Here is a 16,877-nt window from a genome sequence, read left to right as displayed (position 1 = left end):
TCTTTCTTGATAAATTTCTTTGATGGAACCTTTGTTGTACCCCTGCTGTTAGTATGTGAGCAATGGGATGTTAATCCTGGATATGAGGAAGAAAAGAACAAAAAGCTGCCTTGCTGTGGTTCGGCTAAATACTGAAGAAATGTGGAATTCAGGGCAGTTGGGAAGTCTGCTAGCCCAGGAAAGGAGCAGTGGTAGCTGGTAGTAGGTGACTTCAGGGAATCTGAATCATTTTACTGCAGGCAATTGACAGCAAGGGCTCTGCAGACTCAATCCTTACTGTTCATGAAGGTTTTTGTAAGATAAATGAAGAGAGCAATATCAGTTTTATATTGTAAATATCCTGCTAAGAATGAATGTTATTAATGCGGATGGTGCTTTGAGAAACTAAACATTCTCTAACTGCTGGCATAAACCTGTGGTTAAACACTTGCTCCACCAGGGTGAAAAAAAACACACACTTTGATTCCTTCTCAGCAAAACTGATTTAATAATATATTAGGAAATCATGCTGACACTGGCTTTATCATGGAATTAATATTATAATTGAGAGGATTGATTGTGGACAAATAAAAATCTCTGTGGTGTTGTCAGATTTTGCTGACTTCTGTTGAAGTACTTTACAGGGCACTTGGTTGCCCAGGAAGGTGGTTGAGGCCCCTTCCCTGGAAACATTCCAGTTGAGGTTCACAGGGGTACTGGGCAGCCTGGTCTAGTTGGAGATGTCCCTGCTGACTGCAGGGAGGTCAGATTAGATGACCTTTGGAGGTCCCTTCCAGCCCAGACCATTCTATCATTTAATGATGCTGGTGGTGAGCACAGTAGCTGATTTGCTATGCAAAGCAAAGGGCTTCCTAAACTGAGAAATCATGAAATAGTAAATAAAGTGTGGGAAATTAAGCAAGACCTTTGTTCAGGTCAGTGGTTGAGAACTGTTTCAGAAAACCAAATCCTTTGGGTTGACAGAGGTTTGGGCTTTTCTCTTTAGTGGTGGTTTGTTGTTTTGGTTTTGTGTTTTTTAAACCCTGATGAAAACTTCAGCAATGTTGAGAAATTCTTGTTCTCGGTGAGCAAGAAAGTCAAAAGCTGTACATTTTTGGTTCCCATTTCTCTTTGGAATTTCCCTCTGAGGTTTCTTCCCTTCTTCTGCTGGGATTTGTTCTGCTTTGGGCTTTGTTTTAACACTTGTTTCTTACCTGCCTGGAACAGACTACTGGTGGGAGATGCTGATCTCGGTTGACTTTCTGTACCAGAACTTAAATGTTACTTTCTATTCTCACATAAAAAAAGCCAAGTGGCTTCTTGTGTCTTAAGTCCTTGTGTGGTGTGTTCATGTTGTTCCATGTAGAAGGAAGCGTGTGTGACGGCTGGTTGCTGGTGAAAGAAAATTCAGGGTTGACTTCTAGGTGTGAGATGCTGCACTGCAGAGTGAACACGGGGTCAGCTGAACCTGTGCTGCTTTGCTGTTTGCTTTCCGAAGCGACTGGTATTGAAAAACTAGAGGAATGAGTGTCTCAGGGAAAATGAAACTGCTGCTGATTGATGTGTGTTTTCTGAAAGACAGATAGTAGATGAAAAATACCTGGGTCAGAAAAGATGGTAAAAATCATGTAATTTTATCTTTGGCTCTTAAATGAGAGACACAGGGAAGAAATTTCTGAGTTTCTTGAAGGCGTGTTCATAGCACATCATTTCTACACTGCTTGGGCTCCTCTGGCCCCCTTAGCTGTCTTTCTCCACTGCCAGTTGTCATGGCTTGGGTTTTGCTCCATGGCTGCTGTGTTCTTGTGGGATGTAGTCTGTGTAAGCAGGAGCATGGTTGCTTTGACTGCCTCCAAAGACCTAAAATGCTGTGCCTGGACGCTGGTGTCCCTGGGGGTCTCAAGTGCAGAGAGCCCCTGACAGCCCCAAGAGGTGGGGAGGGGATGGGAGCAGATACTTCTCAAGTAACTGTTGTTTTTAGGGCTCAAGCTGGGTTTTTTTACCAGGATGGAACACCTTTAGCTCTGTTGCCTGCAAGCCAGAATCAGCACTGACAAGAAGTTGCTGTCAAACTTCAGAGTTAAGGTGGCGCACCTCACTACTGTGTTTCTGGATGTATTTTGCAGAGGGTTTCTAACCAGAGAAAGAAAAAGATGATGCAGCCAGTTCAGGCACTTGCAGGAGGGCTTCATAGGGGTGCTTGCGTTTTTTTACAGTACAGTAGAAGCTGGGATGTGGTGTGATGTTTCAGTGGGCAAGGGGAGGCTGTGCAGGGCAGGTCTTCTGCAGAGGATGTAGCAAAAGCCAAGCCACCAGGATAAAAACTGAAGATGTGAAAACCCCCAGCTGGGGTGGGGAGTGGAACATTGATCATGAGCTGGGGTAAGGAGTAAATTCATGGTTTTTATAATAGTGCTGTCTTCTAGCGAAGTGATGTGCTGTGCTCTTGAATTGTGTGAGGTGTGCTGTGGTGGGTGTAGCTGAACAGTGGGTGTAGCTGAACAGTGATGGAGGAGGCCATAGAGATCAGGCTGTGACAGATCCAACTGTATGCTGTGGTTACTGTCTTCATGCTTCCTGTGGGTCTGTGTATCTCATCAGCTTGTCTGGTGCCTATTGCAGAATAGGCCTTGAGATGAGAGTGAAGCAGGTGTATGAATGGAAATTCCCCTGCTTCAGCTCTTCATTCTTTCCTCTTGACCTTTTCTAGCAAGATGTTTTGGGGCTCTCGCTAGCAGGGAGGTGAGGAAGAAAGGCATGTGTCTCTGTAGCACGAAAGGAGTTGAATTAATTGGTGCAGCAGACTTTCTTTTAAAAAGCAAACCCAAGCTGCTTTTTGTTCCCCTGAAATTCTCATCCTAGATACAGCTGAGTAATTTGAAAGAAAACACAGCTTTTTCCATCTCAGAAGCTCTCTGGTGGGCACCTGCACTGTGGGCGCAGTGCTCGGCCTTCCTCTGCAGCTGACGGCTCTGTCCTGAGTGCCTGTTTGTGTCTGTGGGGAGTGGTCTGTGGCAGCGCAGGAAGCTGAGCAAGGTCTCTGCCTCCTCTGCCTTGCCTTGCCTGAGATCCTCTTAAGCTTTTCAGGGACTGATTTGTCAAACTGAGCCCTAAACAGTTGGCATAGTTGCTTAGGAACGCTCAGAGGTGGATATATATTTGATACAAATGCAGCTGTGATGAATTGTGCAGACAAAACTAAGGTCAGGGAGGCAGCTTTTGCCTCATCATTTTCCTATCTAGCTGTCTGGGAGAAGACCTGGTACTAAGGATGTCTGTACTAAGGATGCAGTGACATTGAAGCAAGAGGGATGTGATCACCTTGATCTCTGGTGTGTTGATGATGCTAAATCTCCCTGCTTTCCAGTTCTTCAGAAGTAACCAAGCACCACAGCTTTTTCCTGAGAAGATGGGAAATAAGAACAGCTTGTTTGGGGATACTTGCAAAGATCTCCATCTGGTTTTAAAAGGCACCCCAGAAGGTGGGATGTGGGAGCATACTACAGGCATTGCTTAGTCAGAGTAGTGCTTAGTTGCAAAGTAACTTCTAGTAAAGACATGCAATTTTTTTTCTTTTCTCTTTTTGTGCCTACAGACAGTGTGAATTGTGTCTAGGATTTGGCCCTGGCAGTGCTCTGTAGTTTAGCAAAAACGCCCCCGCACATATATAGAGTTAACAGTTCTTAATGTTTCAGAAAGTCTGAAGAGACGCCGCCTGCTGCCTTTGGTGTCCTGGCAAAGGTTTGGTGTACATCTGTCCACCTTCTGCCCTTGCCTTGCTGGGGCACTGATGTACATTTCAGACACTTTAGTGATGATGCTTTCTTTTCCTTCAGCTGTGGCTTGATGTAATTTCCAAAGCACTTTTGGTCACTGCTGGCCCAGGAGCAAGGCAGTGTCACCTTTTCCTGCCTTCCAGAAGAGTTTCCTGAGAGCTGAGGTACCCTGAGGTGGTAATGGTGGGCACTTGTTTTCATACATTCAACCACTTTGGTAAGCAGAGATTTGCCTTTCCAGCTGTTGCACGAGCACTGTTTTGCTGAAGGAGGCAGCATTCACCTTTGGAACACAGCACCTTCACCACTATGCTCTTGTACCTGAGCTTGGGTGAGTACTGCAGTGATAGGTGTTTGTAGAGCAGTGCTGTCCTCTGGCAGAGGGAGGTCTCCTTGTCTTCAAACCAGGTGTCCTGTTCTTCTTGCTGAATTCCCATTCCTGTGTTACACACCCAGGAAAGCTGTAAATCCACAGTAGTGCTGTTCCAGAGTGGAGTACCAAATGAAGGCAGCAGGTGAGTCAGCCGGTACAGGCACAGCAGCCTGAAGGGGCTGTTTGCTCTATGCTTGATCTACAAGCCCAAAAGCTGTTCTCCAGGGAGCCCTGTAGGTGGACTTGATCCACAAGCAACCTGTGGCCACTGTGCAAGACCCTCACCATGGGCAAAGTAAGCTGTGGAGTGGCAGTGTGGAGCTGGGATGTAAGGGTCTGCAGGAAGTTCTGCTGGAGCTGGGGAGCTCCTGTGTTTAGTCTTGTAGCTTTTCTGAGGTTAGAGAATGATGGGTCCTTCAGTGGAACTGGGACTGGTATTTCTGACTTCCAGCAGCAATGAGGTGACTGAGTAACAACAGCAGTTTTGTTTGGTTCTCCTAAGGTCTTGGAGTTGCCTGTGGGGAAGGGGAGTGGTGCTGGTTAAAGCCCAGAGCTTTTAAACTAGATGAAGTTAGTCCAGGATGAAGCCATTTTAACTGGAGAAATGTGGACAGGTGAGGTGGAGCAGGACTGAAAAGAGGTGGTAATGTACTTCCCTGTCTGTTGGCCCTCATCTCCAGGCCTGGATTTGGGCAAGTTGATGGTGCTCTGACCTCCTCCAGGAATGACTGTTCGTGCTCCTCTCTGGGGCCAAGGCTGCTGGCATCCTCTCAGCAGGAGCCACCCCCTACAGCCATCTGTGTGCCTCTGCGTTGTGCTCCTCGTGGTGCCAGCTGTGCTGACCTGCCTTGCAGAGCTGCCCAGCCTGGGTATCCACTTGCTGGGAGCTTGCAGGAGCAGGCACTGGTTTTATTGGAACTGCAGACACTGGTTTCATTTATTTGTCCTATCTCCAGCAACACGGAATGCAGATTCTTCCAGCAATTCTGATTGCTCTGTGCTAGCCCTCAGAGCCAGGCATTTGTGTCCCTTCCTGGGTTTTGCTGCAATAGCTGTAAGACCAGGGGACTCAAAGTTTTGGGGTTTGGGTTTTTTGTTTGCAAGTTTCCTGTAGTTACAAATTGGGAGTGTGTTTTACCATAAGATTTTCCAGTTGCAGAGTGCTCAGCACAGACTGCTGTTCTGTTGGGGGAAGAAAAAAGGAGGGAAGGAACAACACGTGGGTTGAAAATTACTGCTGACGAAGGTGAATGACCTGGCTGGCAGGTAGCTGCTCAGAGTGGCTTAGCACCAGTGGCCTTTGAACTGAGCACAGCTGCCGAGAAGGCCCAGGCAGTCCTGGCCTGCGGCTCTCTGGCCACTGGGGGCTGCTGTTGCTCTGCTTCCTCTGGAGCGTGGCCTCTGGCTGAGGACTTGGAAGTGCAGAAACTCGCCTCCTAAAATTCTGAACTACTTTTGAGTAAGAGGAAGTGTGTTAAACATGTGCTTGTGTGCATGTGGTTTGAGTTTTGCCTAAACCTTTTAGACTAATGCAGAAGTGGTGTTGTAGCAGTCCGCAGAGGCCTTAGAGAGGCCTGGCTGGGGTGGAGAAAGTGTTGGCCCCATAGAATGGACAGTTTCTCAGCAGAAGGGAGGGCTGGGGAACACGTGTGAGCCCCAGTGGCTTGTCTCAGTACCTGAGGTGGCCTCCCTTAGTCTTGGACGATGAACCACAGATGCAAATGGAGCACCCGGGGGTCAACACCAACTTAATTTAGCTTCAGGGTATCAGCTCAGCTCTCCTTGCTGTGCCCACCTGTGGACATAGCTCAGCAGAACACTGAGTTTCAGAGCAGCTGGCTTAAAAATGGTGGAATTCATGTGAGTTTTACGCAGGTGTTCATCAGGAAATGGTTATGGTAATGTAAGAAAATCCCTAGTGCATAAAACTGGCTTCCTGTTATGTTTGTATAAGGTCTCACCCAGACCCAGCAGGGTTCTTTGGCAACGCAACCTCCTGCCTGGCATGTGCAGACCTGTTGCTTCCTAGCCCTAATGAGATGTGTAGGGGCCAGTGCCATGCACCTCTGGGCAGCATGGGCTCATTTCAGAGCATGATGCACCTCCCTGGGAGGAAGGTGCTGGGGAGGATGGATTCTGCCAGAAGCAGATGTTTGTGACTGCTTTGTGTCTTGCCAGCCCTCAGAAACCCTAATTCACCAGGGTGGGTGGGTGGTTGGTCCTGAAGTCCATCAAACCTGCATGACCTTGACAGTTAAAACAAACAGGTTTTTCCCTTCTTCGTCTGCTGTGGACCTGGTCAGTAAGCAGCAGCAAGGGAGGGGAGCCAGGGGGGCCAGACATGGCCTCTGCTTTGCAAGGTGCTAACATTGCTGCTGCTTTTCCAAAGGCTCTGTGGCTTAAAAACCCCCAAACAAAACAAACTACAAAAATGTGTATATTTTTATCACCTGTGCTGGTAACAGTACAAAGCTGACATTTCTCTGTCTTTGCTCAGTTGGTATAAAATCCAAAACACATAGCGTGGGAGCATGGTGGGTGGTGGTGAGGCAGATGGTTCCTGCTTATCTCCCAGGAAACAGATGCTTTCAAGGTGACCAGAGACATCAAGGTAAGAAAAAAGTAGAACTGAGCACCAGTGAACTAAAGTTAATATATTTGCAGTGCAAGAGCTGGATGTTTATATTGCCACTGCACACATTTCTCTGCAATGTCAAGGCTTGCCCAACCTTGCTGGGGCCTTGTTGCCCATGATCTCATTGTGGGCTGGGATCTACAGGAGCTGTCAAAATGCAGAGCAGAGATGGTAATGCAGGGAGTCTGTATGACCCTGTGAGCTGAGTCACTATGCTTCTGTCAGTACACCAGGCTGCCCCAGGGCCCATGGGGGAGCCCAAGGCTGCTGCTTTCCATCTGTGACAAGTTATGTGTATGCTTGTCATGAAGTAACTTTTTTGGCTTTGCAACTAAACAGGCTCATGCAGAACAGAGGTGGTGCAAAAAGCAAGCCTGGCCTTAGGCTCTTCTTTAGTGAGAGTTGTGTCCTGGTCAAGCATGAGCTCTCGACTGGGGTGCCTGTGGCATAGGCTGCTGATGGTGCAGGAGCTGCCTCAGCTTGAAACACCTAGGATGGAGCCCCAGAGATCAATGCCCCAGTGGTGCCACCAGGGCAGAGCAGTGCCCTGGAGAGGACAGACTGCAAAATGGTCTCTGTGCTTTACTGTGGGATGAGATTTGAGTCAAAGTCACCACAGCAAAGAGCTCTGCACCCTTCCCAGGCACAGGCATGCCATCAGGGGGCAGTGCCAAGAGGTGGCTTAGGAAAACAACGGCAAAAGGCAGAGGAATGAACAGTGCAGGAAAGACAAAACAATGGAACTGCCAGAGATTTTGGTTTCTTTACCCTTTTGTATTCAGTTTAACTTTTCATGTTATTGATGCTAATGGGCTGTGGTGGGAGTGAATAACCATATATGCCACAGATACAATATTGAAGTATCTTCTCACTTAATTAGGGAGAGCTTTTAGGGATTGACTGCAGCATTTAACAATGCTGACAAGATTCCCCTGACACCTTCTCAGGCAGCAAGAAAGCAAAGCAAGGCATAAGAAAAGGAAAGAGGCCTGAGCTTGCTTTTACTTTAAGGATAGTTTAAAAAACTACTGGTTTGGATTTTTTTGGGTTTGTTTGTTGATTCTTCTCCAGAGAATAGTGGAAGAGGTGACTTAATGACTGCAAAGACAATAATGTTCACAGGTCACCTCTCATCTCTGCGAAAAGGCTGTGAGAAACACCAAATGGAAGAGAGTTCAGGCACTATGAGACGGAGAATAAGAGGGAATACAGCTGTGTCAACATGATCCACAGAAGTGCCATCTTCTGTCATCCCAATGTAAGGGATTAAACTGCATCAAAAACTGCACACAAGTTTCTCCTTGGAAATTCAGCAGTCAGAAAGTAGTCCATATTATTAATAAAGCACAGGTTTAATAAAAAGGTTTGAAGTTTACATCTCATAATGACTATAAATAAACATTTTCACAATGCATACTCTATTTTTAAAAATAGCATTCATGATGAGATTCTATCTAGTTTCTGAGTTACAAAATTCCATATAAATAGCAGATTATTCTCGGGATGCGGATTACAAGAATACAGTAACAGTGGGACGCCCATCTGAAGGGAAGCCTGCCTACACGCTCTCAAAGGGCAGCAAACACAACAATGATACAGTTGTCCTAGTATGCAGTTCCTTCACAACTGTAAAAATGGAACTGAAGAGTTCTTTGGCTGCTCAACCTTGCTCAACTCGCATTCCCAACACGCTTGGGAATGGCTCTTAACACTACTCTGAGATTTCAGGATCAATTCAGTACAGATTCTTTTGGCATCCAAAAAAGGAACATTTTGTCTGTCTCTGGACAGAAATAAGGCACTTCTTCAGAGCATAGGTCAGTGCAGGCTGTAAGAAGCGGTTTTGACTCCCATCCAGAAAGCGGCAAAAGACACCTCTTCAGTGAAGATGTGTGGCAACAAATCCTGGTAGTTATGCACAAGGGGTAGCCAGTTCTTAGACTCCTCATGGTTCCCCTGCTTACCTCCATAGTAATGATAGACATTAAACCAAGAATAAGTAAAAACTTTGCATCCTAGAAATATCAGGGTGAAAGCTGCCTTTATTTATTTTAGATGGAGATAAGGAAGTTGGCCAGTTGGACTAAGAACTAGAGGACTGGCTACAGCAGCATGCTGCTTTCTGTGGTACAGGTTGTATCAGCAACCTGTAGGCGCTTTCACCCTGTTTTCCTTTCAGTGAGCTGCACAACAGACATGTAAATAGTAATGTTTGCAATGGCATGACTGGATCCTAGCTTTTTAGATTCAGAAATTCTCAATAGCTATCTGTCCTTTCAAATATTACAGAGGTTGTCCTTTTTCTTGGTATCCTAAGAACACCAACTATCTCAGGGCAATGTTCTTCCTCTTTCAACTAAAATCTCCAGCAAGAATTAGCTGTAAATGTTGCACAGTAAGTTAGGCTGGATGACTAGAAAAAGAGAATGGCATTTGCAGGGTGCCTTTTCAGTCCAAAGAAAAGCTCTTCATTTTTTCTGCTAATTCCTGTCTCATTTCTATGTGTTTCTTCAGGTTTTGCACTTCATGGGGCAGGTTAATGTCCCACACTGCCACACAGGACTGTAATTCTGGAAAAGAAGAAAAAGTAAAAATATTGAAAACTCCAGCAGAGATGAATTACTGCATAACTGGATATGGTTTTGCTGTGCCTTGGCCTTGCTGACCTTGTCCCTTTATGACTGGGCAATGTCCCTATACTCTTTCCAGGATGCCTGTCCCTTCTTCCATTTCCTGCATAGTCCCAACTTGCCCTTCAGTTTGACCAGCAGGTCATGACTCAGCCGGGGTGGTCTCCTGCCTTCCTTCTCTGATTTCTTACACCTGGGGATTGAGATCTCTTGTGCTCTATTCTATAGAAAGCATCTTTAAAGAGCTGCCAGCTCTGTTCTGCTCCCTTGTCCCACGGGGTCCTATTTACTAACTGCTTGAAGAGGTGGAAGTTTGCTTTCCTAAAATTTAGAATCATAACTGCTTCTCATGGGCTTCATACCCCTTAGGACAGTGAACTGCACTAGTGCACGATCGCTGCAGCTCAGGCTGCCTTTGACATCCCCCATGACTTCACTTGCATTTGTGACCAACAGGTCCAATAATGCTGTCATTTCTTGTCTTAAGAAGCTGTCTTCTAGGCACTCTCGGAGCCTCCTGGATTACTTACAGCTAGCTGTGTTACTTTCCCAACAGATGCTGGGGTAGTTAAAATCCCCCAGCAAGATGAGAGCCTGTAATCACAATGTCTTCTCCTCAAGCTGGAGTAAGGCGGCTTCAGCAATAGGCTCTGCGTGATCGAGGAGCCTGTGGCAGACTCCTACCACAAGGCTCCCTTTGTGGTCCCAATCCCCAACACCTACCCACCTGCTCATGGCTATTCTTCAGGGACATCTCTTCACATTCTATCCACTTCCTTACAGAGAGGGCAACACCTCCACCCCTTCCTCTCCTGCCCCTTCTGAATAGCTTGTAGCCATTGGCAGCCACACTTCAGTCATAGGATTCATCCCACCACCTTTCTGTAATTGCTATTATGTCATAGCTTTCCTGTAGCAGGACAGCTTCCAACTCCAGTTTGTTGCCCATGCTGTGTACACTGGTGTAGAGGCTCTTCAGCTGGGCTGCTGGCCCTGTCACCTTCTTAGAGGGGGCACCCCACTGTTCCACTAAGGTGTTTCATGGGAGCTACCCTCATCTCCTATTACCTGGATTCAGCTCTGTAAGACCTTGCCTTTGCTGCAGTGTTCAGAGCAACAGGTTCATGGCCCTTACTATCACCCCGTCTTTCCTTATGGGTTACAAGCTGTTTGTACTTGCACAATGATTTTGATTCCATTACCTGAACTTAGAGTACAGCATTTGAAAGCACTTGAAAAAAACATTTCTGGTGCCTGTGGGCCATAAGGTACAGACCTTGGGTTACAGCTAATGCTAACACTGAGGCACCTGCATAAAATTTCATTTCTGTTTTCCTGTAAACGTTTACAAGGCTCAAACCCCATTCGCTGTAAACTAAAAAGGAAAACTAATGTAATAAGGCAGTGTGTATGCTGGGAAAATGTCACTCCTTCAATACCCCTTCATGCAAACAGCTCTTTTTTTATAGAGAGGTCACATTGCTTTTAGTGAAATCAGGATAACTGAGAACACTTACACGAAGGTAAAGCTCATCTACACTTGCCACCCTCAACTTTACACAGTCATTGCCACAGTTTCAGAAGACGCTGAAACTGGGATGAGCTGAATGTAAAAAGGGGCACTGATCAGAGCATCAGTTGTAATTGTTCCTGAAATAAAATGGAGATTTCCTATCTTCATATTCCTGCACATTGCTCTTCTTATTGTCAGGAAACTTTTCATGGTGTCTGACCCAAATCTCTCTTGCTGTAACAGAAACTGGTTAGTCCTTATCCTACCCAGAGGGAACATGTAGAAGTCTTTAAATATGTAAGTAAAGAGGAAAGAAATAAAGCCTTTTCTCATGTAATTTACAAAGTTTATACGAATCCACTGAACTTCCTGTAACACTGCCTCACAAGCTGCATTATTTCCACTGGACTATTCCTAATGACATTCAGAATAGTCCAGATCATTCAGAAAAATCCCAAAGGGCCATGTAAGCAGTCAGTTGAGTGTAAGAATCAGCTCTTATCTTACAGACACCAGTTTTCAGTTGGTGTGAGAATGGTGTTTGCCTTCTCTGCATCCATGTGACAAGGCTGACTCATGTTCAGCCTGTGATCCCTTTTATTCCCTTTTCCACAGTCCTGCTGTTTAAGCTTATCATTTCCTCATGCTGGTATAATGGATCATTCCCACTGAAATAAGTGGTCTTGCATTTGTCCTTACTGAATTTCTTCCCAGACCACTTGTTCTATTTGTCAGGGTAATTTTGAATTCTTATCCTGCCCTCCCTTGTGCTTGTGGCTTTGTCTTAGCTTAGGATTGTCTGCAAATCTGAAAAGCACATTCACTGTTCCTTCAGCCACATCGTTCACAAAAATGTTGAGGATTCTTGGCCTAAACCAGACATTTCTGGAAATCCATTTGATACATTCTTCAATTAGACAATGACATCTACTCTGTAAAAACAGTTTTCCAGCATATGACATTGTATATCTATATAGGTCTAATCCATTTTTGGAAGTTCTTGCTAGTTTGTATGGTGCCCAGAGATGCAACACACAACAAAAGTAATAATGATGTTTCAGTGAAACTGTAACAAAAGACAATCATCAACTCTCTGCTCTCAAGCATAATAGTGTCTACTGCACTCATAATAAAAATTGGGAAGAAAACCCAACACAAACCAGCCAAACCACAGTTTGGGTACCTTTGTGACATTTGTTGTCTTCAGTATCACTTCTATAGGAATATCCCAAAACCAGGACTGCATTCTTGAGATTCCCTTTAGTAAAGAAATAAGTTTTAATTTTAATTGGAACTTTGTAATTTAAGCACAGAAATAGTAGATTATGCCACTAAAAGGACAGAAAGCAGAGTTCAGGCAACCAGCCCCTTTATTAAAACCTGTAACCATGAAAAAGGCAGACATGAAAACAACATAGTTCACATCTCCATTTAATGTAGGGGTTTACCAGGGTTCAAGGGCACAAGCACTGAATCAGCCACCAGCTTGTTGGACAAGCCTAAGAACAACAGCACCCCTGTTACAAACCACAAGCCAAGGTAGCAGAGTCACAGGAAACAGATGGGCTGAAACTGAAGTCCCAGTGCACAGCAGAAACACAGTAATCGTTTGGTTATGAAGGAACCAAACCAATCAAATGTAGCACAACCTAATTAGAAGCGTTCTGAACTAATGATGGCACAGAGCGGGGAAAGGAGAGTTAGAAGGGAAGTAGAAATAGGGGATAGATCATAGGAAGGTGCCTAACCAGGATTTCAGGAGTGGTTGGATCACAGAGGGGTAAGTTGAATGTGCCAGTGTTTCAGTATCAACTTCACAGTTATTCCCATGTTTACAAATTTCTTACAAGGCAGATGGAGGCTGTTACATGTTCTGCCAGAGCAGCTTCCTGTCTTACTGGCAGAACAATGAGGGCAGTGAGCCCTTGGCATTATACTTCTAGAGGAATACAGGACCCAACCTGTGTACCTGGGTCATGGATCAGGCCAGCGAAGGAAGAGCCCTCCATATGCAGGCACTCCAGCTTGCAGCATGGCACCCTAGCCTCAAACTGCCACAGTTATCAAGACTGAAGGACTGAAAATGCTGTGCTTGTGAATCTGAAATCTCTAGCTGGCACTCTTTAACAGCCTTCAATAACTGAACAAGTCTCTACAAAGTTGTGTTTCAGGCAAAGGCAAATTGTAGGAAGATGGACTTTAACTCGTACAGCACTGTCAGCACTATGACCTGACTGTAGTCTATGAATACTTCTGGTGCCAGAAAGGATGCTAATAAGAAAACAGTCACAGCCTGCACTATGAAGTTTGCTAGCAGGATTTCAGTGTGTTTCTGAGTCCACAACAGCTTTGTTGTTTTTTTGATGGCAAACATGGTTTAAATCACACTGACAAGGGAACTCCATAGTTTTTTTCCAAACCACAGTGGAAAGAAGTGGGAATCCACAATGTTTCACCATGGGGTATTTTTTGAAGCAATATGTATTTGGAGCATATCCACTACTGCAGTACAATGAACTCTGGAGTTGTTGTGGCCTTTGTTACTTTTGGGAGAGATGCAGAGAAGTGTACAGGTGAAGGAAGTTAGAACAGCCAAGAAGTGACCCATACTCAACTACCTTTCTCTGTCTGTCTGTAATTACCACTGAAATCCCACAACTACTGTCTACCTACAGCAGCTTGAAACAACTGTCCCTGGTGACAGGAACAGCATGTAAGTACAATTCTGAACCCCGAGTCCAGCTTTGCTGTGATCTGCCTGTGACCCACACTGAAAAGAAGCATTTCTGAATAAGGATGAGAGGAGAAAACTAGGCAATAAGTAATTAAGGCAAAATTATTAAAACCTAACAAGCTTCACAGAGAAGCAGCCATAAGCATAAAATTTCAGATGAAGAAAGAATACAGGCAGACACACATCGAAACAAAGACTATCAGATGTTGAGAGCTGTGCTGAAGCATGGCACAAGGCCCCAGTGAAGGTAGGGTGTGATCACATGCTCATGTTTTATGTGGGCATAGGTATGACAGCCTGCTCATATTCAGCTAGCCCCAGTGACTGATACTGACTGAAAATGACAGCAGTGGAATAGAATGAACAAAACAAAACAGAACAGCTAATATTTTCCTGGAAAACCATGCCAAACAGGACACAGCAATCCTAAACTTTGCACTGTGTCTTTGTGATTTGATGGTTTTACTTACCTAGCTGAGCTGTTATCATGACTCTGACAGAATCACAGAAGTTGTCTATAACTCGTACAGGACGACGTGTTGATAAATCGAGCAGCAAGATATGTCCTCCTCCAGTACCTATCCACAGCGCAGTATTTTTCTGCAAGCAAATTGTCTTCACTCTTCCAGAGTAAGCCAGTTTATGTTTTGAGTCCTTACTTAGTTTTTCCACTTTGTCCCTATGAGTGTGGAGAGAATTTGTATTACAGTCTGGTGGGGCACTACTCTACGACTGCTAAAATTACTTTCTCAATAGCAGCCTTTTGAGCAATCATTCCTCAAGACAAGAGGGAAAAATGCTAATCAGCTGACTGACTTGAAACAAACTGGGATGAATACTGCTGGACTTCTAAAAGCCAGCTGGTCTTCTTTGAAAGACCTTTAAATAGCAGGCAGGTATAGTCCCAGTTTTCAGGAGGGTAATATCACTGCAAAGTGGGAGGAGCATACCTAGAGCTGCTCCTAACCTCACCATGAAATGTACACATTCAGGTAGAGGAATAATTGAAATGAAAATGAAAATCATTGTCACTGTTAATAAAACTCTGATCTCCTACTGAATCTGTGCACTGGAGAAAGGACATTCTTATTCGGGGGATGAAAAAGCATTAGGTCCTGAAGACTTTCTTCTTTCTTGAGCAGAGTTTAATGAATCCTCTTAACATCAAAAAGAGATTGTGAAATTGAACACAAGTCCTATGAGGAGAGGCTGAGGGAGCTGGGATTGTTTAGCCTGGAGAAGAGGAGGCTCAGTGGTGACCTCATTGCTCTCCACAACTACCTGAAAGGTGGTTGTGGCCAGGAAGGGGTTGGTCTCTTCTCTCTAGCAACCAGCGCCAGAACAAGAGGACACAGTCTCAAGCTGCACCAGGGGAAATTTAGACTTGAGGTGAGGAGAAAGTTCTTCATGGAGAGAGTCATTCGTCATTGGAATGTGCTGCCCAGGGAGGTGGTGGAGTCACCATCCCTGGAGGTGTTCAAGAGAGGACTGGACATGGCACTTGGTGCCATGGTCTAGTCATGAGGTCTGTGGTGACAGGTTGGAATTGATGATCTTTGAGGTCTCTTCCAACCTTGGTGATACTGTGATAATAAGAGTCTTTAAAAAAATGAAATTCTGCATGGAATATTCTGAATGTCTGGGCTGAGAAGAAAGCAATTCCCCATCTGTCCAAAGAACTGGACAAATCCCACACCTTCAGCAGATTAAGGTACTATGCTACAGAATGCAACCTTTCCATGCATCAGGCTATGAATCTGATAGGAAGCACTTACTTAAGAAAATGTGCACAGTCAATTAGCTCAGAAAGTTTTTCTGTCTTCTTGTCCCATATTTCCACAAAATGGCTGTTCTTCTTTGCCAAGTAGATGGATTTGTCTATTGCTATTGAGATAATGTTTGCATCACTGTAGGCATTATGGCAGAACCTAGAAGAGAGAGGAACTTCAGCTAGATACACAGAAAATATCTAACAGAAAAAGCTGACTATTATGAATGGAGTTAGCTTCCCTCTCTTACAGAATCATTCAGCCTTAAGCCCAAGCAAACTGGGCTTGAAAGGGTTTGACATAAGTTCTCACAATAATGGACTTAGGCTGCTGATGCCCTTGGAGATACATTAACGCCCCAAGCCAATTTATGAATCTTCCCCATTTATCTGCTCACATCACAAATGCTCATGTCACAGCAGTACATACTCCACCTTTTCCCTGTCACTCTTCCAACGTTTGGAGACATTTCACAGTTCTCCCAGGGCCCACAAGCACAGAAAAGGTCACTCAACACAAAGATGACTAAGCCTAAAAAGCTCTGCTCATTCCACTTCAGCTGACAGTCTTTTTGACTACTTTCTTCTACATACAAATTTGTCTTTCAGGCCAGATATGTGCTTGCACATATCAAAATATTATTTGCCCTGAAAATTAATAGCACTAGCTTATTTCACTGACTCAAGTCATCTTGAAGAACAAGTCAAAATCACACATGTGTCATACTGACAAACATGTAAGAACAAACATTATGCTAAATGTGTGCATACACGTCTAAATAAGGGCCTGAGCAACTACAGTTGGTGGAGAAAAGCGGATCAGGGGCATTTATAAACCTTCTGAACAGATACTGACTTCATAAATGCTTTATATAGTAATGCCTATCCCTCATTTAGAAGTGGCAGTAAATACTTTTAATGCTAGCAATGATCTCATTTTAATGCACATCATATTCCAGCTGCATTATGGAAAGAAAAGAAACAAGAACTCACAGAGTGAAGTCTAGAACAAGACCTTACATCAAAGAACTACCAGAAATCTTTAATGAAACCAACAAAAGAGCAAAGTAACATCACTTATCACCCCCCCCAAAAACTTACAGTTGGCTTGTCTTTGTTTCAATAAGCTTTTGAACAGTGAAATCACTAGTTAATGTGATGATCTTTGTTCCGCAGCCTCCCCAGATGGTATTTTTTTCAGCTAAGTATGAAGATTGGTTCAAGCACATGAGAGGTGTACTAATATTTCCTATAGTTAGTATCTTCAGAGCTGTAGCACCCTTACACTGCAAGAAAAACATATGCTGTCCGTCAGAAGCAAGAAATGTACAGAGACTCAGAAATGGTTAAAACAAGGCCACACAGCCCAATGCATTACATTTACCTGACCAGAGTTTTCTGAACCATTATGGTAGCTATCCAGAATGTCAGAGACTGAAAAGCACCAGAGTCTCATAAATGTCTCAGAG

At 44.5% G+C, this 16,877-nt stretch overlaps 1 protein-coding gene across 1 annotated transcript in view; it reads right to left on the bottom strand.

Moving 5' to 3' along the window:
• Positions 1 to 8,938: 8,938 nt before the first annotated feature.
• The window catches only part of LRRK2 (leucine rich repeat kinase 2), a 59,604-nt gene continuing 51,665 nt past the window's right edge, over positions 8,939 to 16,877 (bottom strand). The window contains exons 47-51 of the mRNA XM_054177929.1: positions 16,510 to 16,694; positions 15,416 to 15,568; positions 14,111 to 14,319; positions 12,090 to 12,164; positions 8,939 to 9,333 (exon numbers count right to left, since the gene is read on the bottom strand). Of these exons, the coding sequence (XP_054033904.1) occupies positions 9,212 to 9,333; positions 12,090 to 12,164; positions 14,111 to 14,319; positions 15,416 to 15,568; positions 16,510 to 16,694 (744 nt within the window). The 3' untranslated portion in view covers positions 8,939 to 9,211. The remainder of the gene's footprint in view (positions 9,334 to 12,089; positions 12,165 to 14,110; positions 14,320 to 15,415; positions 15,569 to 16,509; positions 16,695 to 16,877) is intronic.

The sequence above is a fragment of the Dryobates pubescens genome, chromosome Z (genome assembly GCF_014839835.1).
Source record: "Dryobates pubescens isolate bDryPub1 chromosome Z, bDryPub1.pri, whole genome shotgun sequence".
Taxonomy (NCBI): Eukaryota; Metazoa; Chordata; class Aves; order Piciformes; family Picidae; genus Dryobates; species Dryobates pubescens.
The sequence above is the reverse complement of the archived record's forward strand: the minus strand, read 5'-3'. Positions and strand labels throughout refer to the sequence as shown.